The sequence below is a fragment of the Anser brachyrhynchus genome (genome assembly GCF_964034855.1).
Source record: "Anser brachyrhynchus genome assembly, chromosome: 15".
In the NCBI taxonomy this organism is placed as follows: Eukaryota; Metazoa; Chordata; class Aves; order Anseriformes; family Anatidae; genus Anser; species Anser brachyrhynchus.
In genome coordinates this window covers 4,417,093-4,441,605 of record NC_137733.1, presented here as the reverse complement: position 1 = coordinate 4,441,605, position 24,513 = coordinate 4,417,093, and the positions used below count along the sequence as shown (strand labels likewise).

General features: G+C 38.4%; 1 protein-coding gene across 9 annotated transcripts in view; it reads right to left on the bottom strand.

Annotated features, from left to right (window-relative positions):
- IFT140 (intraflagellar transport 140) overlaps window positions 1–24,513 on the bottom strand; it is a 77,633-nt gene extending 53,120 nt beyond the window's left edge. Inside the window, exons 1-15 of one of the 9 annotated variants that reach the window (XM_080557005.1) lie at window positions 24,151–24,401; window positions 23,197–23,283; window positions 19,933–20,108; window positions 18,467–18,688; window positions 15,124–15,245; window positions 14,265–14,407; window positions 11,110–11,285; window positions 8,497–8,588; window positions 7,184–7,290; window positions 6,234–6,382; window positions 3,239–3,442; window positions 2,808–2,880; window positions 2,589–2,680; window positions 1,615–1,742; window positions 56–173 (exon numbers count right to left, since the gene is read on the bottom strand). In XM_080557005.1, the coding sequence (XP_080413131.1) occupies window positions 56–173; window positions 1,615–1,742; window positions 2,589–2,680; window positions 2,808–2,880; window positions 3,239–3,442; window positions 6,234–6,382; window positions 7,184–7,290; window positions 8,497–8,588; window positions 11,110–11,285; window positions 14,265–14,407; window positions 15,124–15,245; window positions 18,467–18,688; window positions 19,933–20,079 (1,773 nt within the window). In that variant the 5' untranslated portion in view covers window positions 20,080–20,108; window positions 23,197–23,283; window positions 24,151–24,401. Of the gene's footprint in view, window positions 1–55; window positions 174–1,614; window positions 1,743–2,588; window positions 2,681–2,807; window positions 2,881–3,238; window positions 3,443–6,233; window positions 6,383–7,183; window positions 7,291–8,496; window positions 8,589–11,109; window positions 11,286–14,264; window positions 14,408–15,123; window positions 15,246–16,905; window positions 17,069–18,466; window positions 18,689–19,932; window positions 20,109–23,196; window positions 23,546–23,573; window positions 23,733–23,758; window positions 23,882–24,022; window positions 24,402–24,490 lie in introns of those variants that run through there. The other 8 variants (XM_080557004.1, XM_080557003.1, XM_080557007.1 and 5 more) reach the window with 8 other exon arrangements.

Sequence of the window (24,513 nt, the reverse complement as noted above, 5' to 3'; positions counted from 1 at the left end):
AGTCTATTAACTGATGGTCAGGCCCTAGGGTGGTATGTGAAGAGCTTCACCTCACCTTGCTAACAAGGATGCTGACTTTGTTGCCATTAGCATTGCACTTGACAGACGCAATGCTTCCCAGGCCAGGAAACAGCTCAGAGAAGTTCTTGCTATTGCAGTGCACTTTTGCCTCTCTGTGAAAAAGAATAACCTTAAGTTGTATGGTAGCAAGAATGCGACAGTAGCTATCAGCCAGAACATTTTCAAATTACAGGTAAGAAAAAAAAAGACCTCAGAAGAAATAATAATTATTTCCTCCTTACAAGACTTCTGACCCAAACTCTAGTTTCCTCTCCTGTTGTGACCTGCCTTTCTTTCAGAAATTAATGAAACACTCATTCCTCAATGAATCAGCAAGGATAATCTTCAATGCTCCTACAGGACTCCGAAGAGAGGGCTATAAACCAAAACATCCTACCAGAATTTTAAATTCAGAGGACTGTTTTTTCCTATGTAAGCTGAACAGTACTGTAAAGCTGAAAATAGCTCATCACAGAAGTTTTGTGCATGGGAAAAATAAACTCTGGAAAAAGAGTAATGTCACTGGGGAACAGAGATGGCATTTATATCATACCAGTCAATTTCCATCTGCACACAATTTACAAAAGCGTATCATCTCAGAAGAATCTCACCAGTGCTATAGATACAAACCCAGAAATTATTCAGCAAAGAGGACAAATCTCATGAATCTAAAGAATGTAACAGAAAAAAAGTGACATTTAGACCCGTAATATGATCCCACGTAGGAAAATCTTTGATTCTGTAAAAATAACATTCTTGGGTTTCATGTTTGGACCTCTCATTTATTCTGTCAGCTCTGTTAACTTTAAAATTAAGGTGTGATATATTGTCCTCATTTAAAAGGGGGTTTTATCATTACTAGCCATGAAAATTTAACAAAGCACAGAGGAGTTCAGCTAGTTGCTTTCACTATCAATCATCATAATCAATCCAATACTTGTGCTAACAACAACCTGCCCAAATCCATTATCTTCAAATTGTGTCCTATGTAGTATTTAGACAACCTCAGTTTAGCAGTCCTCTGGTCACAGTATGTAAGAGAATTTGTTTTACTCTTAATGTTTTTCAAAATCGTATTTGTCCTTAACAAGTACATTTTTGATTTGGACATTATGTCAGGCACATCTTTTACGTGCCATAGCAGTTTGTCAGAAGAGCAACACAGTGTAACCAGAACAAATGTAAGTAAACCTCTCACTTTTTCCTTTATTTCAAAATGTCTGAGATAAAGATCTTCAATTTATTAGAAGAAGCATGTAACATCCTTGTCTAGATCTTCCTTACGTTCTCCGCCTACTTTCCAATACATACAAACATACCTAACAATACCCTAAGTCACTATTACATTACTCATCCTGTGATATGTCTAACAATTCTGTGTCTCTTCGCTTACTTCAGGAATATGCCATCGGTTCATGCAGGCTATACTGTATTGTCTTGAGATTCAAAGAGGTTATCACTTTTCAGTGCATCAAAACCAGCTAAAGATTTCGCCCCTCCCCACAGAAAATGTCCTCAAATATGAACAGATTGTTTTTAAAGGCTTATTAATACCTGCGAGAGAGATCAAAGATTTTAAAGTGAGCCAAATCAGTTCCCACAGCCAAGAAGTTTCCACAGACATCCAAGAGGCACGGATTCCCCTCTGCTTCAGAGAACACCAAAAGCTGTTTAACTGTTCCCTGAGAAAAAAGGTGTAACACTTGGTTTGTATATTCAGAATTAATATTTTATTACTTATTACTAAGCTAATTGCTAAACTTCTATGTTAGACAAATCACTATCAAAAAAATGAGAGAAACTGCACTTTGCATACACATCCCTCACAAAAGGTCTCCAAAACCACAATCTGCTTCAGGTAGAAAACTGGATGTATAGCCTCCAAAAGAGTTAAAACTTATAGAAATACTTGTGCAAAAATGGCCTCTTTGATAATACAACTTTTTCCAACTAAGAGGGATGCATGAATACAGCTCCCTGAAGGTCCACTAATATACATCTAGAAAAACATTAGTTCAGTCCTCATTCTGATAAAACCTCCCTTTCTTAAATATTTATTTCTTAAATAAAATTATGTATCACAGAATGGTAATATTACATTTCTCTTTTTGGTTCTCATGGGCAAGCAGAGGCTGCAAAACGTATGCAGAAGACTCCACAGGAACATACAGAATGTGCACAGGGTATTTTTTTTTCCTCTTAAAACATTTAATATTATAATTTTTCCATCGGTACTATATATTCATATGCATGCAATCTACATGCTCATAAGCATTCTGGTCCCTACATAATTCTGTTTTTTATTATAAATACTTATTAGTATTAGCTACAGTGCAGTAGTGTTTAAACGTAACAGACTGAAGAACACAACATGTAGAACTTACAGCTAAAATCCTCAACACATTTTTCCTATGACAAATTTAGAGTCAATATGTTTACAGAACTTCCAATTATTTTTTAAGCTGTGACACCAGTCTTTGAAAAACAGTAAGACATATTTGTTGTTCCATGTATTCATCAGCCCTTACCTGCCAGGTACGGACCTGGACCCGATATGGCTCAACCGTGTACAGATTTTCTCCATGCATCGACAGAACTGGAGAGTCACAAAGAAAAGAGCCTGGAAGAAGGATCACAAGGAAACCATCATTACAATAATTGTGGGTGAGCTTTTTTTTTTTCTTTTTTTTTTCTTCTTTTTAAAGAAAGAAAAGAAAAAAGGAATTTTGACATAAAGGAATCACTACCTGCACTTCTTAAGGTATCTTCTGAACACTCAAAGACAGTAACTTGCTTCCCGTTCCAAAATACTACAGCATCCTAAAAACAATCAAAAACCAAAACATAACCATTTTTATTCTGGACTCATACTGTAATTTATGCAGTAACACAGTAAGACCTTCCACACAATTGCCATCTTTTACTAGTTCATCTGTATATTGGATTGGAAGGCCTTTAGTAACCCAAAAAAGAGAAGTGAGCATCCAGAGGACTACTGAGTCACTGTGCTACCTGAAAACCAGCTCCACCACAGAATGATTGCTATTGTCATAAGAATACTTCCATTATACCCTAAAATGGAATATCAAAGAATTATATTAAGGACTTGGAAAGTTTGGTCTTTATACATCTAGCTAGGCAAAGAACTGAGAAAAATGAATGAGAAGACCAACATAACCTTAGTAGCAAAGACTCCATTAACAGTCATATCAACATGAAGACTGTGGGTGGTTCCTGTGCTGAAGAAGGTCACGTTAAACAGGCTGGGAGACACTTGTACAGCAGCCACTTGCTGATTAAAGTGACACGACATGGCCTGCTCACTGAGGATCGCCACAGAGCTGATGCTGTTCACTGCTAGTAGATTTTTTCGGGAGCCCCACTGCACATGAGAGCAAGAAAAAAAAAAAAAGCAAAATGCACAATTTCATCTAAGATCTTGAACAGTCATAGCATCATCCCAAGACAGATGAGAAGGGTTAGGATGGTATAAACATTTTATTTGTAAAGATATATATGTACACACCTATACACATGCACACAAATATGGAAGTCCAACTACAGCCAATGACTAGGAATTATTACAGATGAAAGCTATTATGCTAGTTACCCAGCTACTTGGACTCCCTTAGTTTAAGTGGAGGAGCTATTTTTTATATTAAAACCACTTTTTTCTTAAGATAGTTTTGTACCACCTTACATTTATACTCATGAGAGAATCACTTATTTAAAAGGCTTAATCATGCTATGATCTGTACAAGCAAGTTGCATGCATAGTATCTTATTTGATTACCTTATTCTTTTCTGCAGTTTCATATCCCTCTCAATGTTGTACAACCTCCTTACCAAACCCTGCTAAATCACATGCATAAAGGGATCCAAAAGAACACGGGGATTCTTCAAGGAGAAGGGGGGAAAATGTTCTAGCTTTTTAATTGAGTTTCTATGTAGGTTATCCTTCCCTTTTTATTTTAGGATTTAAAAATAGCACTTGCACAGAGCATTGCTAAACCTGGAGATACCTTTGAAAATTTGACAGAACAGTGAGATCTGCTTCTGAGACTGCCTGCAAGGACAGTTTTTAACATACAGCTGATGAATTCTTTCTATAGTAAAGAGAAATTGATGCTCCCATTTTCATTCTGTCTTTCCGTATTCACAATTAAACAAGCATGTCTAGCATTGTTCATGTTTATTCCTATCAAAGGATGATTCTTTTCAAGAAAGCATTGTGGCAGCCAGTGTACTACAAAAGAACTCTTTCGTAAGATTTAGTCAGAGATGATCCATTTATAGTCTGGACCCTATAATCACACACACGGGGCAGAGGTTGGTGCTATGACTGAACTCAAACACTATTGATAATGCTCCTTGATAAGTAAGGTACATAGTTCATGGCACAGGTTTGACACAGGAGTTGCCTTTGTTGCTGGGCCCGGGAAGACACAGAAGGGAGGGATGAGGGGTGTTCCTTTGCTGCTAGATGGCTGTTCTGTTGGCTTTTCTTTTTTTTAAACCTACCAGAGACCATTGATGCAGACATACTACCATGGGCTAAATTAATTCTGAAGTTTCTAATAACTACAGAAAATCCCTTTCAAGACCAACTCTGCTGTTGTACAGCGGCAGATACGCTCTATAAAATCTAGTGCCAAGTCTCAAAGGTCTCTGATTCCTTCGAAGTTATTTGAAGTTTCATATTAATTTCCTGATTTTCAAAGATTTTTTTATTCACTGGTGTAGACATTGATATTTCTGTGACTGTCTTTCCAACAATATTGATTTAAATAGTTGTATTTGGAAGTTATTTCATTTATTCAAGAGCACGATATGAAAAATAAAGCTAATTTGCATGGTTTGTTTATATTTAGTTACTGTTAACTAGAATATTATGCTGCACAACAGACAAGTTAGATTGCATTTCTAACCTCCTCTCTTTAGAAGCCACTATATCAGGTTGAAAAAATATTAGATTTCCAAGGAGTGGAAAAAGAAGTTATTGCTGTCCTTTGACCTCACCATAGTATATGGCTTTCTGTTTTGAGTTTTTCATGGTAACACAGCAAAACTCTTTTATAAGAATTATCAAAAGATTCTACACCTAACAATTTTGAAAAAAAAAATAGAATGCAAGGATTACAAAAAAAAATATATAGTTTTCATAATTAAAGATTACTTGATTATGAGATAAAATGCAGGGACTGTTGATAATTCTTTGGCAATGCTTTTGTTTATGCTAACAAATGTTGCGAAGAAGGTGCTACTTCTGGGCGGCACTCTATATCCTGTTACTTAGAAAATGCTTAAATGGTCAAGCTGACAAAAACCTATGTCTCTTCCCCCCCCCTCTAATTATTAGCAGACACATGATATATTAATGGTACACACCATTTCCCATCTCCTGGGCCTTTTGTTACTGAAGCATATTAGCTTGGGATCTTGACCTAAATATTACCTATGTGTTAATTTTGTAAGTAGGACTGATACAGTCCCTCACTACACATCCTACCTAGCGCAAGCAAATGCCATTGCTTTTAAAGTACTTCCCAGTCTTATGTGAAAAGATTCTCTTGAAAGGCACCAGATATTTGGTTTTTCTTTCTATTCTATATATATATATATATATATTCTATTTGATATTTCTTTCTTTTCTATTTTCTTTCTTGCTATTTTAATAAATTTATGTAAATTTTGGATATTAGGAAGAGGTTCTTCACTGAAGGGGTGGTTGGGCACTGGAACAGACTCTCCAGGAAGCGGTCATGGCACCAAGCCTGACAGAGTTCAAGATGAGCTCGAACAACACTCTCAGACATATAGTTTAATTTTTAGGTAGTCATCCTGTATGGAGCCAGTAGTTGGACTTGATGATCCTTATGGGTCCCATCCAACTCGGGATATTCTATGATTCTACGATCTATTTACATTTCAGCTCATAATCCTGCTGAGCATTTCAACCCTGTCTGTAACACAATAGCTACAAAGAGGTAACACTTCTGCCTATTTCAGTTTTGAAAGTTGCTTTATTCAGAGGTTGTCCTCCTTTAGAACACTGGTTTCTTGCTGGCACGTGTCTGTAGGATAGCAATCATAGTCATCTATTCCACAGACAAGATATATTCAAGTAAGGTTTGTGAAGTCCTAATAAAACACAAGACTCTTTCCTGTGTTACCTTAATCTGAGTGATATTTCCTTCAAGTTCTGTAGGTGCTTGGAGCTTCCACTTCTCCTTGTTCTCCAAAGCCTGGATGCTCTGACTGGATCCTGATGCCTTCCTCCACATAGCTATTCTCCCTTTGTTAGTACCAGCTGCTAGGAGACCTGCCATTCACAGGCATTTTAGACATTTCATACCTTACCAAGCTTCAGAGAAACACAAACATTATACAAAGCAGTAGGAAGCCCCACTCTGGTTCTGAGGTATTGAGAAGCCTTGTTCTAGAACAGTTCATTTCTTTGCCTTTCTGCACACCAGCATTCTGGCCCTGTACTGGAGAACCTTTCTGGAAAAAGGATATAAGTTTCATTTGAAAACCAATGCCCATTTTCTAAGCCATAAGATGAAGTTATCTTTTAAATATATCAGACAATGATTTCATTTTAACCGTTTATTAATCAAATATCTGCTTTTGTAGTATAGATAGGCAAGTCACCATTAAAAACCATTCTAGTAGACCCTAGCTGTGCCTACATTAGCAAACAAGGCAACAGTTAGGAGCTCTGTAGAGAAACCAATTGTAAGGACTTGATGTCCACACTATACATGTTTAGTGAGTTCTGCTTTTCACCAGCTCTAATGTATGCTTGTAGCCTGCCCATAACATGTTGGAGTGCATTATATATACTCCAGGAATACATCTACTAGTTTGCTATCAAAGGGAATCCAGATGGTGTGCTTGGAGACAACTTCACAATAGGAGACAAAGTGTGCTGAGTACAAATGATCTCATTGTTCCTTCGAAAGGGCACTCCTGAGCTAGATTAAAACACTTCTACCTAACGTGCTATTACTGAAACACCCAGTAACAAGAAAATTATACTAAAACGACTAAAGGGCACTGAAGAATAACAATTTGACAAGGTTTAGGATCCAGTAAACAGAGCTGTCATATTATTTCTCACCTTTGGCACTGCAGTAGGAAATACAGTTAATACACTCTCCTGCCTCAAATCCAAATTGCACATCTAGGGATAGCACATAATTCTCACCTCGGTCCAAATCCCAGAACCTAAGGCACACAAAACAAGAGTTAACAATGCTTTTCCTTCCAGGTGTCTTGCTAAACAGTCAATAGGATGCTGTACATGGCATTAATTTGCAACTTCCTGATTCTATGATTCCATAATGCCCCAATCATTTAATTCCTAAAATGAAATTGCTAGCAGCTGCCTCTGGAATGTGAATTTCTTAATCTCCTTTCTTTTCCTTTGTCTTTTTAGTCCACGGGATATTTTGTAATATTCTGTGAAGGAGTCAGAAGCAAATCCAGTCTTAAGAAAAAAAGAAAGTAAATCCAGTCTTAAGAAGAAAAGAAAGTAAGTGAGGCATTGCTGCTACCTTCTTCCACCCAGCTCAGCTCATTAGTTTTAAGAATATTCCATCTCAAGCAGTAGCCCTTTGGATTCCAGATGTACTTTCTAGAACTAAACATTGTCAAATATCTTCCTGCTCAACATTTGGTCTTTATAACATTCTCACAAGATTACCAGATTATTTTGTCTGACAGTAGCAGATAGTTTGTCCGAGAGTAGGGAGACTCGAACAAGTGAAATACTGATGTTAATGGAATAGTCTCCTTTGTCTCCTCAAATTTTGATAAAATACGTAGAGTAAATCATAGGAAAGACAGGGAAAAAATACATAGTACTTTAAAAAGATGCAAAACAAAACAAAAAAAAACTACAAAACATTATAACAGCAACATGGCAAAGTGATGTATTTAGTTTAAAGAATTAGAGACAGAAATAACCAGAATACTTGCATTATATTGGAGCAATAGAGAAATCCTGAAAAGCAAGCACTTTTTTCCTGTTGCTACGACTGTCATAAGAATCAGAAGATAAAGATAGAAAGAACAGTGAAATGGCTTTTTCATGAAAAAAAATATATATATTTTCAAAAAGAAATACAAAAAGGCATTCAGAAAAGAAAAAGTCTGGGTAGTACTGGCTGATAAAATAAAACTACCTTGAGAAAGGAAAATAAAGACAAGTAGTTTCATTTCTCAAGGAAGCAGGTTTTTCAGTTAATTATTTGTATTTTGTGAAAGAAAATGAGACATTTTTGAAGTCTTTTTGTTTTGTTTATACACATTACCAGTTAAAAAAAAAAGACAATACCACTTCAGAAAAAACTTTAGTGCACTGCAGATAATAAACTGTTTAGTTGGCAGTTCTCATGGGCAGCAAAAACAGATTTAAAACAGGATTCTTACCTGACTACTGTCTCACCTATTGCTGTAACAATAAGGCTATGGTCTATTAAAATGATGTCTGCAGAATGAGCAATCTTCCCACTCAACTTAACCTGTTAACCAAAAATAAATACACGAAATGTAGGATCAACACACTGAAAGACACTAAGCATCTGAATTGCTTAGTACGTCCACAAGGTTAAAATGTAAAACGAGATCTGTCAGATAGTTCAGAAAGATCAAGGAGTTCCCCTCACGGATCACCATTAAACATATCAAATATACGATGTATATAAATTCAGTAAAAGAAGTTTTGTAGACAGGTAAGTAGGTAAGGAACAGTGTTTCTTCTTGTACTGGATCTCCTCTTAGAACCTGGTAAGCATTCTTTTAAAACGTGAAATACCAGATCTTAATTTAGTCAAAAATAAGTAATGATTAATAAAAAGATTAACATACAAGTGCTCATTCTTTTCTGATCTTAGATCAACACGATCAGAAAAAAAATGAAGGTTCTCCCTCACCCCCCAAAGGCGCTATTCTTCAACAGTATTTTATTTACATGTTGAGCCAAGTTGGCTATATGTCCTGGATAAGGTCAGTTTATTTTTCTTCCCCATACAATGATTTTTGGGTGACCACATTATTATTTGTGATTCTGTGACATAAGGGTTTCTGTTTTAAACCTTCCTAGACTTTTTGCAGCTGCAATGAACACTTTTACAATCTAAGAACAAAATTATCTTTCAGGTTTGCAGACAAAGACAACATAGACAACATCACTGAGAGGAGGAGGGTACTGCTCCTTCTAATTTAAAATAGAAGACAACTCTGCGCAAATGGTGATGCTAAAACTGAGGATATTAACAACCACCTACCATTACCTACCATCTACCATCATTAACTACCATCTACCTGGACTTCTGCACGGCCTTTGACACTGTCCCACATGACACCCTGGTCTCCAAATTGGAGAGAGATGGATTTGATGGGTGGGTCATTCAGTGGATAAGGAGTTGGCTTGAAGGCCACACCCAGGGAGTGATGGTTAATGGCCCTGTGCCCAGTTGGATGTCAATGACAAGTGGTGTAACTCAGGGGTCTGTTCTGGGACCAGTACTGTTTAATATCTTTATCAACAACATAGACAGTGGGATCGAGTGCACCCTCAGCAAGTTTGCAGATGACACTAAGTACACTGAGTGGCGCAGTTGATACACCAGAAGGAAGGGATGGCATCAAAGGGAACTGGACAAGCTTGAGAACTGGGCCCATGTGAACCTAATGAGGTTCAACAAGTCCAAGTGCAAGGTGCTGCACCTGGGTGGGGGCCATCCCAGACATGAGTGCAGACTGGGAGAAGAACTCACTGAGAGCAGCCCTGCAGAGAAGGACTTGGGGGTTCTGGTGGACGAAAACCTCAACATGAGCCAGCAGTGCGCAACTGCAGCCCAGAAGGAGAACTGTGTCCTAGGCTGCATCAAAAGAGGAGCATGAGTAGGTAAAGGTGCCCCTCTACTCTGCCCTTGTGAGCACTACGTCCAGGTCTGGAGCCCCCAACACAGCAAGGATGTTGATCTATTAGAGTGGGTCCAGAACAGGGCCATGAAGATGTTCAAGGGGCTGGAGCACCTCTCCTATGGAGAAAGGCCGAGAGCTGGGGCTGTTCAGCCTGAAGAAGAGAAGGCTCCAGGGAGACCTCACTGCAACCTTTCAGTACCTAAAGGGGACTTACAAAAAAGATGGAGAGCGACTCTTTGCTCATGCAGATAGCGACAGGACAAGTGGAAATGGTTTTAAACTGAAAGAGGGGCAATTTAGGTTAGATGTTAGGAGGAAATTCTTCACTCAGAGGGTGGTGAGGCACTGGAAGAGGTTGCCCAGAGCAGCTGTGGCTGCCCCATTCCTGGAGGTGTTCAAGACCAGGCTGGATGGGGCCTTGGCCAACCTGATCTAGTGGTGGCATCCCTTCCTATGGCAAGAGGGTTGGAACTAGATGGTCTTTGAGGTCCCTTCCAACCCAAGCCATTCTATGAGTGATCTCCCCGTCCGCATCTCAACCTTTGAGCCCTTTTCATCATATTTTTCCTTTCCCTTAGAGAAGGGGAAGAGAGAGAGTGGTTGTGGTGGAGCTCAGCTGCCCACCTGAGTAAAACCACCACAGTCCTTTTTGGCACCCAACATGGGGCATGAGGAATTTGTGATAAGGATGATAGTTGAGAGAAGTAATGGGCAAATCATGGATTGGATGTTGTTTATGAATGTAGCTGTCCACAAAACATTTTAACTAATATTTGATTGTACTGGAATTAGAGATAAAAGTTGATACTTATAAAATCTAATTCTTCTCTAATTCACTAAGACAAGGTAAGTAAGGAGCAAAGAGATTAATAGAGGGTCAAAATGGAAGAAAATAAGAAAAAAAAAAACACAAAAGCAAGATGAAAACCATCTTTCCAAGTTCAGTAACTATTCAGTAACTACTATTTCACTTTTATATGAGTGTATATTTGCTCATCAAGGTAATATATGAAAAACAAAAAAGCTGGTTCATTTGTGACTAAAGGAAATAATCATCAAAAATTCTAAAAAAAGATTCAACATTGCAACTTTAACTTGCAGTCTGACTCTTACCTTCATGAGCTCCTCTGCTTCTCCCTCAAGAGTAATTTTATGCAAGGACAACAGCAGGTTTTCTGTTATGACAACTAACACATCTCCTTTCTCCATGAACAGAAGCTTTTGTACCAGACTGTCTGCTGACAATACACGGCTCGTCTTTCCTTTCTCATTCACATAATGCACAGAACCTATAGTATACATAAACAAGTTACACAGCTCTTAGGTAACAGCACTTGTAGCCACAAAAATCATTTTTGTTATTTTCTGCTTTAATATAATATTCCTTAAGTGCTAAGAGTAAAATAACCACAATTCTCGCCTCCTGGTTTGTCTCAATTACGATAACTAACGAGAGCAACAGATAAAAATTATTCTCTTTTACTCAACTAGAAAATCCAGATGCAATTCATTTAAATAGCATCATTGAAATATTTTGAAGCTAAAAGTACACTTTCTGCATAGATATGCAGGTATGTGAAGGCTCACCATTAATAACTTGTGAAAGAAGTACAGCTAAGAATTAGTACAATTTACACGGAAGTTTAGATTGAAGAAGCTCATGGATATAAAGTTCTTCATTGTTTAGGAACACCCCACCTTACACACACACGCACTAAATGCAGCTCTTCTACATGAATTTTACAAGAAATTACGTATACTAGAGACATAATAAAAAAGCAAATAAGATTGTGTCTAAGAACACTAACAACGTAACGTGTATCACCCGGTTAAACTGCAATACTGCATAAGTCTTATGTAGGCCTATGCAGTGAGAAATCCTATAATTAGTAGTTTGCAAATTATATTACTGAAATCACCAAACAAATGAGGTCACCAAAATTTAACAGATCCAATGCACGTAACACAACTTCTTGGCAATTCATGGTATTATTTAAATGTGGCATTTCAAATTGGTGCAAATTAAAAAGCTCTAAGAAATATATATATTAAAAAAAAAAAAGCTGAAATAGAAAACAAATGTGTAAGAGTGATCACTAAGGACCTACACCACATTATTGTACCTAAGAGGTAATATGAGGTTCCTTTAATAAAAAGAATGTTTTAATTTACAAACCTCTTGCAAACACATTATCACCCTCTATATATCAACTATATTACCTGCATTAAAAAAAAAAATCTATTTTCAAACTCCTCTCCCACCTGATCCCATACTGTTTCATTTTATGCTTTATCCTGTTTCATTGAATCCTTTTTTCAGATAAGCACCTCATGTAACATATTACCTGAATTTCACACACGCATCCTTCCTTTTTTCCTTTTTTTTTTTTTTTTTTTTCTTTTTAGTAAATACAGAGATTAGAATTTTGGAAGCAACAATGTATCTAGACTAGTACTCAAAACTCGGGATATATTTGATATTTTTTGACAAGCTCTATTGTTTATTTTAAAAGATGCTCTATTGTCCTTAGTCAAGTCTCTTCTGAGATTTAAAAATATACAATAGCAATGTTTAAAACATTAAAAACAATTTGAAGGCAATAATTTTAATTCATTTTTATTTAATAAGTTTGTGGTGAAAACCACAACGGTAATAATTATTTTAGAGATCACATTTAAACCCTATGAAAATGTTAACTGATTTTGAAGTTATGACCGATCTCTGCCTAAAACAAGAACTAGGTCCAAAATACTTATGCATTATCATCTTCTGCAGTAAGAAAGCTCAAAAGAAACCACCAGTATCATCTGACAGAAAAATAAAGAAGAAAAATAAAGAAGAAAAATAAAGAAGAAAAATAAAGAAGAAAAATAAAGAAGAAAAATAAAGAAGAAAAATAAAGAAGAAAAATAAAGAAGAAAAATAAAGAAGAAAAATAAAGAAGAAAAATAAAGAAGAAAAATAAAGAAGAAAAATAAAGAAGAAAAATAAAGAAGAAAAATAAAGAAGAAAAATAAAGAAGAAAAATAAAGAAGAAAAATAAAGAAGAAAAATAAAGAAGAAAAATAAAGAAGAAAAATAAAGAAGAAAAATAAAGAAGAAAAATAAAGAAGAAAAATAAAGAAGAAAAATAAAGAAGAAAAATAAACAGAAGACCTGAGAAACCAAGAAAATGTTGAGGACACCCACTTTCAGGACACTGAGTCTGTCTCTAGAAGGAGATGTGTACCAATACATGCTCCCTTTCAAAGCACCTGGTAACAGCCACAGAGCTATGCAAAGATTTCCACTTTTGACATCTGTCTAACAAGAGTCCTGTATCCCATTTTTATTTGAATAGTTCCTATCTACTGAAGAGGTTTACACCCCACAAATCAAATTAAGGTACAGCTCACTGCTCTGCAAGAAAAATACACAGCTAGACAACGTCACTCCTACGATCATACTGCTGTTAATTATGTCATTTATGACATTTTACTGTCATAATGAATATAAACATTGAATCATGCTGTAATTGATCTGTGGAACTAGCATAACTTAGATAGATTTTTGGCGTAGTTAGCACTTGAATGGAGAGGATTACGTACTCAAATCACCTACCAGAAAAATACTCATTACAGTGCCTGTTTCACATTCTGGCTCTTGTCCAAAGAGTTAACAGGTTAGGGAAAGGCATCATGAGAACAACGGGGTAGGAAGAAAATTAGCTGGTAACAAACTAGCACCCAGAAGAATAAAAGCAGGAGGAAGAGACATGGCAGAGGAAGAAAGAATATTAGGAAGAAACCTAAAAAAACCACCAACAGGTAAAGACATTTTGCCATCCTTATACAGAAGCATCGTACCAAAGCACAGGGAGAAAAAAGTAAACACAAACAAACAAACATTATTTTTAAAATGTATGTTTTAGTAGCATTTGACCATTTCTAGAAAAAAAAAAAACACCACATATTAAAGGCATTTCTCATTTTTGTATAAAATGCTGACAGCTTATCATTTTACTTGCATTTGAGTGTTACACTTTTCTTACACTCACTCCTTTGGGAACCTGACTAATCCAACACATAGTGTTCTTTTTAGAGAGGACTCACCCTGAAGACATTAACATTTTCGGCATTTTATTAATTTCTTCTTACCAAATATTCTTCAACATCTATGAATACCCTATCCCGTTGTATATATGAAAACAGGATTATCTTGCACTGAACAGTTTTGAAGCATTAAGTAGACAAATTTTCATCAGTCTGGAAAAGTGTTTTGCTCTTACCATCCATCAATGTGACAAAGAAGGACAATCCTTCCTGGAGTCCCATTTTCAGTGGTGCTCCTGTTCCACCTTTTCTCCAGTTAAACATATCTAAGGCTTTCTCATCGCCACTCACAGCTGCTTTTGCCAGCTGTACAAAATCCCTGGAAACAATCAGAGATGTTTCATTTCCAATTCCTTACATAACAGAGTACTTTCCATCCTAAAGAACTTGAATTAATAATTCATAAGACACATTGTAAAGAGAGAAGATGTTCCATACACTGGTTGGAAACCAACAAGCCCCCAAATAAACAAAATTTTAATAATAGTATTCACTTGTATTGCTTCACCTTTTTTTCCTCCCTATAAGCACTATTACTTTTTCACAGAGAGACAAAGAAATGGTCCAGACAAAGAAAATTCTTTTTTGGGGGGTTATTGTTTTGTGGTGTGTTTTGTTGGTGGTGGGTGTTGTTTATTTTTCTGTTTTATACTAGAACTGATTCTAATTTCTTGATTGGAGAGAAAAGATGTAATATTTAAGAGCTCAATTGTTCTTGCCAATAATTTCATGGATAATTGTTTTCAGCGTGCTTTCTGCTTTTCACAGTCAGCAACATTGCCACTTAGGACTAAAGAAAGAATCAGCAGCAACAAAGAAAAAGGTATTGACAAAACGAAGATTTGTTGCTGCGTACAGAACACATGGCCTCCATAGCAACTAGAGGGAGAGGAGAACTGGGAACCAGAGGACAATTAGGAGGATGATTTTCTATTTTTATTATTATTTTTTCATTGTCTATAAGCAGGTTTTTCTTTCTGTGGAACAAGAGAAGGACCGAGTCTACCAGTGCTCTGACAGAGGCACAATGCTTACTCGCCAGGAGGTGGTGGTCGAAAGACACAGTGAGACAGACGTTTTCCATACTCGTGTTTCAGCATGGGAGGACCTTGCACTCGACCTCTTTGGTCCATTCTCCATAGAACCAAGACACCATGCTGGAAAAAAGACAACAGTTAATTCATTATACCTTGCACGTAGATGAGAATCCAGATTCTTTACTACTCAGTGCACATTAAGTGATCAATTCAGAATATTTTAGTGATGGAGCAATACCTTTCTTTTAATTTAAAGGACGCATATAATTACTCCATTTTAAACCTAAGCAACAATGAATACAAATGATTTTTAAAATTACAACATTTGCTTATTTAAAATCAAGTTATCTAAAAATACTTGTTGATAACATCCATTCCTAGTAAAATAGCCCTGCAAAACAATGTTCCTCTGCATATGCAGGTATTTTCTTAGGTAGCTCCCTTTACGCTTTTTTTTGCGAATAGTCTGGTTGCTAAAGGAAAAAGTATTGAGCCACAGGACAGTAATGCTTAAGATAAGCAGGGAGCTTTTCTTTTCTTTCACAGAGCAGGCACCTGAGTACAATGAGAATTCATTGTTTTGTTTTTTTTTTTTTTTTAAAAAAGAGAAAACTTAGAAGAATCATAGATAATGAAGGAATGAATACTAGTTGGCTAATAAATTCAACAGTAGTCAATACAAGTTAGCTCTGGAAAATAATTGTGCCCTTTCTTTTGGCCTAATTTTAAAAATACCTTGAACAACAATGCCTGTAGCACTTCTCAAGGAAAGTATTACATAGTCTCAATTTTTTTTTCCGACACTTACCCTAATTGTCCCTTTCCTTAACTCCATTTGCCCAACATTTACATGCTTACCTCATCCCAAACAAAACTTCAGTCTTACAGACAAATCTCAAGATTGTTCCTGTATATTATGAGAGGTTATATTCTTAAGCTTTAATTGGCTATCAATTTTACATAAAAATTAGGAATACATATTCACTTTGTTTTTTCTAATCAAATACTCATAGTTTCTAAAAAATACGTATTTGCAGCATAGATAAAAACTAACTACTATCACATAGTCCCAATTGGTGATTTTTCCTGCAAGCAAAAACACAAGCACACACCAAAGTACCAGCACCGTGCAAGCCTTGGAGCCTGGCACAGGTTTTGGAGACAGCAAGCATTTTGCAGTGCCTGCTCAGAAAGCACATCAACCTCAAAGCCCACTGACCAAAAAGAATGGAGAAGGCAGACGCACAAAAAGACTTGAGCATGACGTATCAATCAACAATCCCAACAGGCTGACTTATGCCACAGCTTCACAGCTGGAATTTAAAGATTATTATTTATTTTTGTTATTCTGTTAGTACTTAGGCAAGCAAACAGCAGTTGGAGGCCCCCTGCATATTACCTGGAAAACTAACAGGTTGCAATACAAAGCTCAATATCATCTTGTTTCATTAAGACAGACAACAATAGAAACGGTATTATAATTTGCTCTATTTTTCTTTGTTTTTAAAAGATGTATGCCCTTCTACAAGTGGAATACTAGTAGCAGTAGTGCACTGTAAGCACTTTAACTTTACAGACCTAACTAGAACCCACACAAGATGCAGCTGAGGTCTTCCAAGGTAACGCTTCTATCTTTTTTCCCCTTCAAGAATGAAAGTTCTACCTTCTTTTCAGAATTAAGATATCATCTATACCACCATACTGCCATCCTTCACAAGAAGGATTTTAAAACTATATTTAAAGACTATTGGGAAGGATATAGGAAACAAAGCGTACGTACGGTGCACATACCACACACTGAGTATAACATGCACCAAGTAGGATGACAGTGAGCATGCAACAGGATAAGCTGGCCCACACAATACAGTTTTTAGCAGAAACAATCTTGGCACTAGCCCCAGGATGCAGAAACAGCTGTGCACCCAGCCTAACAAGCCTTGGCTCTTCACAAAGCTGATTAGCTCAAGCTGGCTGCTAAACAGCTGCAGGGTTTTAAGGACCCACATTTCATTGGCCAGGGATACCACAGAGAACCTTGAACTGTGCTCAGCTGTGTTTATTGAATTCCATTAGAGGCTGAAAGCTAGTTTTTGCTGTACTGAACTTTACTGAGTTCAAACGTCATGCTGTTCTGTCCATTGAGGTTGGGTGTTCCAGTGACAGCTATTTAACCTAGACAAAACTGAAGAACATTCATGTCAATACATGCAGGTCTTGCTTTGTCCTCCTAAGACACTTACTTGAAACCACTGCTTACTCTAGTTTGATAAGTACTCAGAGTAGCACTTAGGATGAGCTTATAACATTTTTAATTAAACTTGCTTATAAGATTGGCTACATCTGTTTTGGGAAGACTTACTGGGATCTTACACCAAAAATCAATTCGAAAAAGTCTGTTCATAAATGTAGGGTTAATGTAAAGTGCAGTTACATTAACGTTATCTCTGTATAAAGCCTCGGTTACACTATTCGTTATCTTTTGTCTGGGCAACATTGTCTCCTTTCTATTTCAGAGCATAAATGCAATTGTAACTCTTAGTTTTCAATTTCTGCAAGTGCAACAGGATTTTACCAATAGTGATTTAAAATTGCATTTTCCTCTGACTCAGATAAAAATTCTAAAAATAAAAAATAAAAATTCTTTGAGAAGCTCAAGCTTATCAGAAAGAATATTTAAAAAGCACTTTTCCATTTGCTGATTCAAGAACTGGCAAAACCATGAGTACTTAATCTTGAATATTAGGTATTCCACTGCTTCGTTCTCATTTCACCATATAAAGGGTAACCAGATTATCAAGAAATAAAGACTGACATTTCAAGCATTTCTAAAACATTTTCCATACAATAAGTTCAACTCATTTTTAGGGTATTGCTATAACGAAACAGACTTCATTAATGCAAAAGATTTGTACAATTCTTGCAGGTGAGTGCACTCACTAAGTCCAGATTAAGTTGTATCTGGACTTCTTGGATTCTTGACATCTGGGTTTTATGCTTGAGTGACACAAAATTCCTGCATATACTGATACAAATAATTCAAATTGCATATACCTCAAATATTCAATCCATCAAACAGCCTTATACCCTAACGTACTACCCAGGACATAGTGAGGTTAGAGACACTTATTTAAAGGTGAATTGAAAGATCTGCAAAAAAGTTAAAACACTAAAATTGGGGTTCATTCCCCATCAATTTTAATTTGTATCTGAAGCAAAGAAATTTATCCACCTACCCCTGCAACTATTCCTTCCCCTAGTAATCCATTCGATAATCTTTTTCTATCACAGGGCTTGCAACACTGTTCCACATCAAATGCACATTTGATACTTCAACTGCTTACCCTATCACCAGACACAAGGTGGGTACCATTTGTACTCCAGTTTAGGACTGTAATTTTGGTGTTATGAGTTGGTGGTACAGCATGGTGCTCCTTGTCTTGTTTGTTAAGTATCGTAACTTCTCCGGTCTCCCAGCCTGCTGCAAGAATCGGCCTGGAAGGGTGCCAGGAAAGTGATGTGACCTGAAAGCTTCTCTCAACATGTGCATCAGACACATGTTCTCCCTGCAAATGGAAATAAAGTACAGGCTCAGTACAAATATGCAGCTAAACTTTCAGATTTGCTTCCCAGTCAACAAGATCTTTTCCTGTGATAAAGGACTGATATGTAACAGAACATCTGGTAAGACATATGAAGTGGCTACACAAAGTATTTATGGATATTTCGTGTGCATAAAAATGTGCTACGACATGCAGTACACCCATTTGAAAATAGCCTGTGAAAACACAGTGGTATTAAGTGATTGCCTCACTCTGCTTTTCAAAGCTATTCCTCCCCCCAGCATGCATGAAGAGCTCTCAATGAATATCAAACTCTTATTCCTGTGTGAATGATAAGAAGGCTTCAATCGCATTTCAAGGTAAAAAAAAAAAAAACACAACAAAACTTTTAAAAAGAATAAAGGACTTAATTAAGAACACAGAATAATCTAATTAAACAGTTCTTTTAAAGGTAGGCTTTCCTTTGTGCATAGTTTGCTGTATTATTTCAGGCAAATCATTTAATCTCCTCATGTATTTATTTTTCTGTTTGTAAAATTTGGATGACAATTTTTAATAATGCTCTTTGAAAATTATGCATTTAAGTGAATAATTTTAAGTGCATTTTTATGCACTTATTAACAGAGTTAAATGTTTCCAGTACATCTGCTGCTAGATAGGTTATACTACCATTTCCCTAAACAGCACAGATACTTTTTTCCCCTGGAAATGATGCCCACTGAAGTGCTACACAAGCCTCTTGTGTAAAGCTTATCAGAGCAGGCAGAGCAAATATCTGTCTACTAAACAACCTACTCAGATGGAACAAGTTGGGTCTAGCAAATCAGTTCAGGCTCAAGACGGAAGAAGGATTTTTTTTATTCATATTTCTTAGTACATTTCATTCACTTAAAGTTCTTTTTTTTTAAAAAAAAGCATATGACCATTTTATTTTTAAGCGTGAAATTCTCTTAATTATGAGCATCAAAAAAAAAAAGATGGTAACTATCACAAATGAGACTTAAGTCTATAAAAATTAAATTTCAATGAAAAGATCAATTTAATTTATGAAGAGCTTTTTATAAAACACGTAATCAGTAGCTGATGAATCTGACATTTTCTAAATAGCATGAAGCATGGACAATAATTAAAATGTAGGGACAGGGATTCAAGGAGCATATAAGTAAACATGCAAATACGATACAAAAGTGAAGTTTCAAAACAGCAGAACGATATTAAGCCCAAAAGCAAAGTTGCTGATTACTCACCTGTTCCAGATAGATATCCACACAGCCCCCAGATGCTGTGCTGATGGAAGCAACTGCCAAGAGCGGATGGATCGAGTGCCACGTTATATGAGATGGGGAGGCAACTGACTCAGGAGCATCTATTCGATGATCCACGTACACGGCCATAGCACCAGGAGCTGTCACAGACTGCAAACCTGCACGAGGAAAATAAGCGTTTGTAACAGGTAACAGAATGCTAAAAGTTGTTAATAAAAGAAGCTACCACATCACCTTCTTAACGTGCTCTATATAGAACACGGAAAAGGTTAAAGCGGTATTGTTAAAAAATGCTGAGGAGCGCTGGGCCTTGTAGTCCATAGATCCCCAGAGTGCATAGACTAGCACCTGGTCTCTCAGTGGCTTGTACTGCTTTATTTCAGAGGGCTCTGAAATAACTCTGAGTTTACCAAAAAGGTATTTCTAGTACTTCATATCTGAAGATGTCAATGTACAGAGTGATCTCAAGTTGTGAAGTCTCATACCTGAGCTTTTTTTCAAAGTAAACTTTAACAGTTGTCACCATTTTAGAGCTTGTACTGTTGAAATTACTGGACAGATTAGTTTAACTCATTCAAGACCCACAAAACCTGTCTGTATCTGAATGAAAATACTAAAATGATGATTTTTCAAGGAAAAGAACCCGAAAGCAATGCTCTTTTCAGAGTTCTTTCTCAGAAATGGAGCAAGACATGAAGCCTTTAAAAGTTTATGCAGGCAGATTGTCTTTGGGATTTGTGTTGTATGATCTCATTGGCTTGGTTTAAAAACAAAACAAAACAAAACAACAAAGAACAGCTGAGATAACCACCTCTTAAGCACCTCATTTATTAACAAACAATGTCAAAACCTGAAAAATATAAAATTCCTGGTAAAGGTTTAGGCGATTCCCTTTCTGGAGAAGATTTTTCTTATGGACAGCTCAACCATGAGCTATTAATCTGTAGGAACATGCACATACAGCAGTTAGATTTGCCTAGGTCACCAATCAGACACTCATTCAATAGAAATTCTTGTTTTAGTCTCTTTACTTCAAATATTCCATCAATGTTTAAAATAAATATTTTGTTTTAAGAGGGCTGTCTTCCCCCAGAAAAGAAAAATTAGATTCAGCACCTTCGATTAGATAGGTTAGAAAGGTAGGCAACATTTCAAAATAGACAGGTAGGTTTGTACCTTGCCGCTCAGATTAAGAACATGAAGTGCCACACGCTGAAACAGAAACAAGCGCAGTCAGCCTCGTGATGTGGAGTTTGATCTTTCAGCAAGATCCATTCACCCTTATGTTCACACTCATTCACAATCATAGAATGGCTCGGGTTGGAAAGGGCCTTAAAGACCACCCAGTTTCAGCCCCCTGCCACGGGCAGGGATGCCACCCACTAGATCAGGTTGCTCAGGGCCTCATCCAGCCTGGCCATGAACACCTCCAGGGATGGATGGGGCATCCACAGCTGCTCTGGGCAACCTCCTCCAGTGCCTCACCACCCTCTGAGTGAAGAATTTCCTCCTAATAGCTAACCTAAATTGTCCCTCTTTCAGTTTAAAACCATTCCTCCTTCTCCTATCATTATCTGACCAAGTAAAAAGTTGCTGTCCAGCTTTTTTATAAGCCCCCTTTAAGTACTGAAAAGCTGCAGTGAGGTCTTCCCAGAGCCTTTTCTTCTCGAGGCTGAACAGCCCCAGCTCTCTCAGCCTTTCTCCATAGGAGAGGTGCTCCAGCCCCTTGATCATCTTCATGGCCTTCCTCCTCTGGACTCACTCTAACAGCCCCACATCCTTCTTGTGCTGGGGGCTCAAGACCTGGACGCAGGACCCCAAGTGGGGCCTCAAAAGGGCAGAGCAGACAGGGACAATCACCTCCCTCAACCTCCATGTATGTGTAACAGCACATGGATCTGGCTTTATTGCCCTCCTCCCCGCCAAAAAAAATAATTCAAATACATATTGGACTGTTTTTCATCTTTATTTCACATTTTTGATAATTTCATTAAATCTCCACATCTGTTATGAAATACTGTACTCATTCTAACACTTCCATTCCTGCTACATCTGCTTCATTGTACTTTAACGGAAAAAGTTGGTCTACATTTAAATAAGCATTATACTGGCTCAAAAGTTGAGTTAATTGAGAAATTCACTTCAAATAAAAATTTGAGATGCCTAAATAAAAAACATCTGGTAGGAAATAGATTTTATTACACGAAATCGTACATCTGTAATTCCTTTAAGGACCACCCTTTTCAGTTTCCTGTTCATTGCATCTGTAATCGCAAATACTTCTTATTCGATTATTCAGTCTCCCCCAGAGAGGGAAGAAAACAAGTTTGTCGAGCTTATGGTCCCTTGACAATTCATAATGTGTGCATCAAGCCACATTGTCTGCTTTACTACATACGTGAGTGTCCACTCAATCCAACTAGGATAGCTGTACAGCTAACTATCCCGTTTGGAATTAAGTGCACACCTTTAAGAGAGCAGACTAGCACTTACTAAAACCAGATTCGGTGATACTGTCATCACTGACAATCCCTAATATACTTTTTGCCATCTCAATAGCTATGCAAACGGTGGAGTAGATTGCTCTATGTAAATAAATAGTCTGTAAGTGGATTACACAGCTGCATAAAGAACTCACAAAACCAACATTCATTATGCTTGCTGTAATCGTGGGAATTCATTATCCCCATGTTTACTGCTGCTTCAGGCTCACGCATTTACACTGACAGTTGCCTCCTCAAAGAAGTCTTCTCAAGGAAGAAACGCGAGGACCGCTTTCTACAAATGATTCTGGCACAGCACGTCCTATTTGTTTCAAGGTTAAAAAGAGAAGAATTTCTGACAAAGTTCAGCACTTTGAAGGTCGGTATAGAACTTGATCAAGTCCAGATAGGTGATCTCTTTAATAGGAGAAGATAAACACCTTCCAAACAATCCACAGGTGCTTCATAAAAGTTCGTATTATGTTAACGTCCACATACAGAGAAAAGTAAAGAGATTCAAGGTCATTCCCTGCCCCTGTTCTTAACCGGCCAGACACAAGCCAGCTCTAGTCCAGACACCGTACACCTGTGCTAACACGGCTCTGTGCTTGGGATACCAAGACCTTCGGGAAGTTGTGTTTCGAGGTTTAGTAGCTCACAGGTCATACGACACCAACACAGTAATGTGGTTTCTGGACTAAAGCAGATTGATAACTGGCTGTCTCAGAGCACGGGCAGAGGAGCTGTATCTGTCTGTACCTACCAACTCAGGCATCCACCAAGATTTCACCAGGTCTCAGAACAGTTGTACAAAGAGGGGAAGATCAGCCTTTGGTATGGAGTGATTTTCCTCCAGAAAAAAACAAACAAACAAACAAAAAAAACCCTCACAATTCATTACTTACAAGTTGACATAGTATTAAAATATATTACAAGCCAATTAGCTTTGATTTGTTTGGAGTTTCAGGACTTCAGGGAAGTAGACTCAAGATTCCTACTGCTACAGATCCCAGCAGGGAGCCAGCACGCACAGACGCATTGCAAAAGACAACCGCCTGCATTCAGATATGCAACTCAAATTTAATTTGAATGTAATTACGCTATTCTGGTTTCGGTGACAATTCTTAAAAAGTTACTTACATGCTCTGTATGGACATGTTGTGCGCATATTTAGAGACGCCGGGAGGCTGACAAAGGTTAGGTTTGCTGTTCTTTTGGAACAGTGTCCAGTCACAGGCTTACCAGAAAACCTGACACCAAGGGCGCTCATACAGCTATTTTCCAGCACGCACCACCGCAATATTTCCCTGACAAGCTTTGGTTACCTTTGTAAAAAGCGTCGCTTCTTCAAAGGCTCCCTGCCTGCCGGAAACGTGAGCTTTCACTTTAAAACGCTTAAAATCGCTAATTTTACCCGCCGGGCCGCCCCCGCGAAGCCGCCCGCGGCGCGATCCGGCCGCCCGCGGCCCCCAGCTCGGCCGGGCCCCCGCGGCCGCGCCCCCCCGCCCCGAGCAGGCCCCGCGCAGGCCCGCCCCGCACCCGCTCCCGCACCCGCCCCCGGGTCTCCGCCGCCCCGCGCGCGCACGCACCCGTCCGGAGCAGGCCGGGCCCGGGCCCGGGCCGAGCCGAGCCGAGCCGAGCCGCAGCGCGCTCCCGCCGCCGTCTCCCGGGCCGCCCCGCCGCGGAAGGCAGCGCTCGCTGCGCGGCTCCGCGTTACCGTGACAACGGGGAGAGCCGCCCGCCCCCGGGCGCTCCCGAAGCGGAGCCGAGGAGGCGCGGAAGGGCCCGAGAGCGCCCCGCGCCGGTAGCGGGCGGGTTCCTGCCGTCAGCGGGCGGCTTCAGGGCTTTGGGGTTTAATCCCCGAGCGACCGGTGCCGGCGGGCTGGCAGCAGGCAGTCCCTAGCAGCCGTGAGGCTAACCCCGCAACGCAGCCCTCACCGCGCAGTCACTTCCCCAACCCTCACGCCGCTCGTCACGAACCCCGCAGCCAGTTGTAACCCCACCGTGGTCACAGCTCCGCACAAACAGATGAAAAGACACCTTCCATACCGCTGTACCTAACAGTTCCTGCGTAATCCAG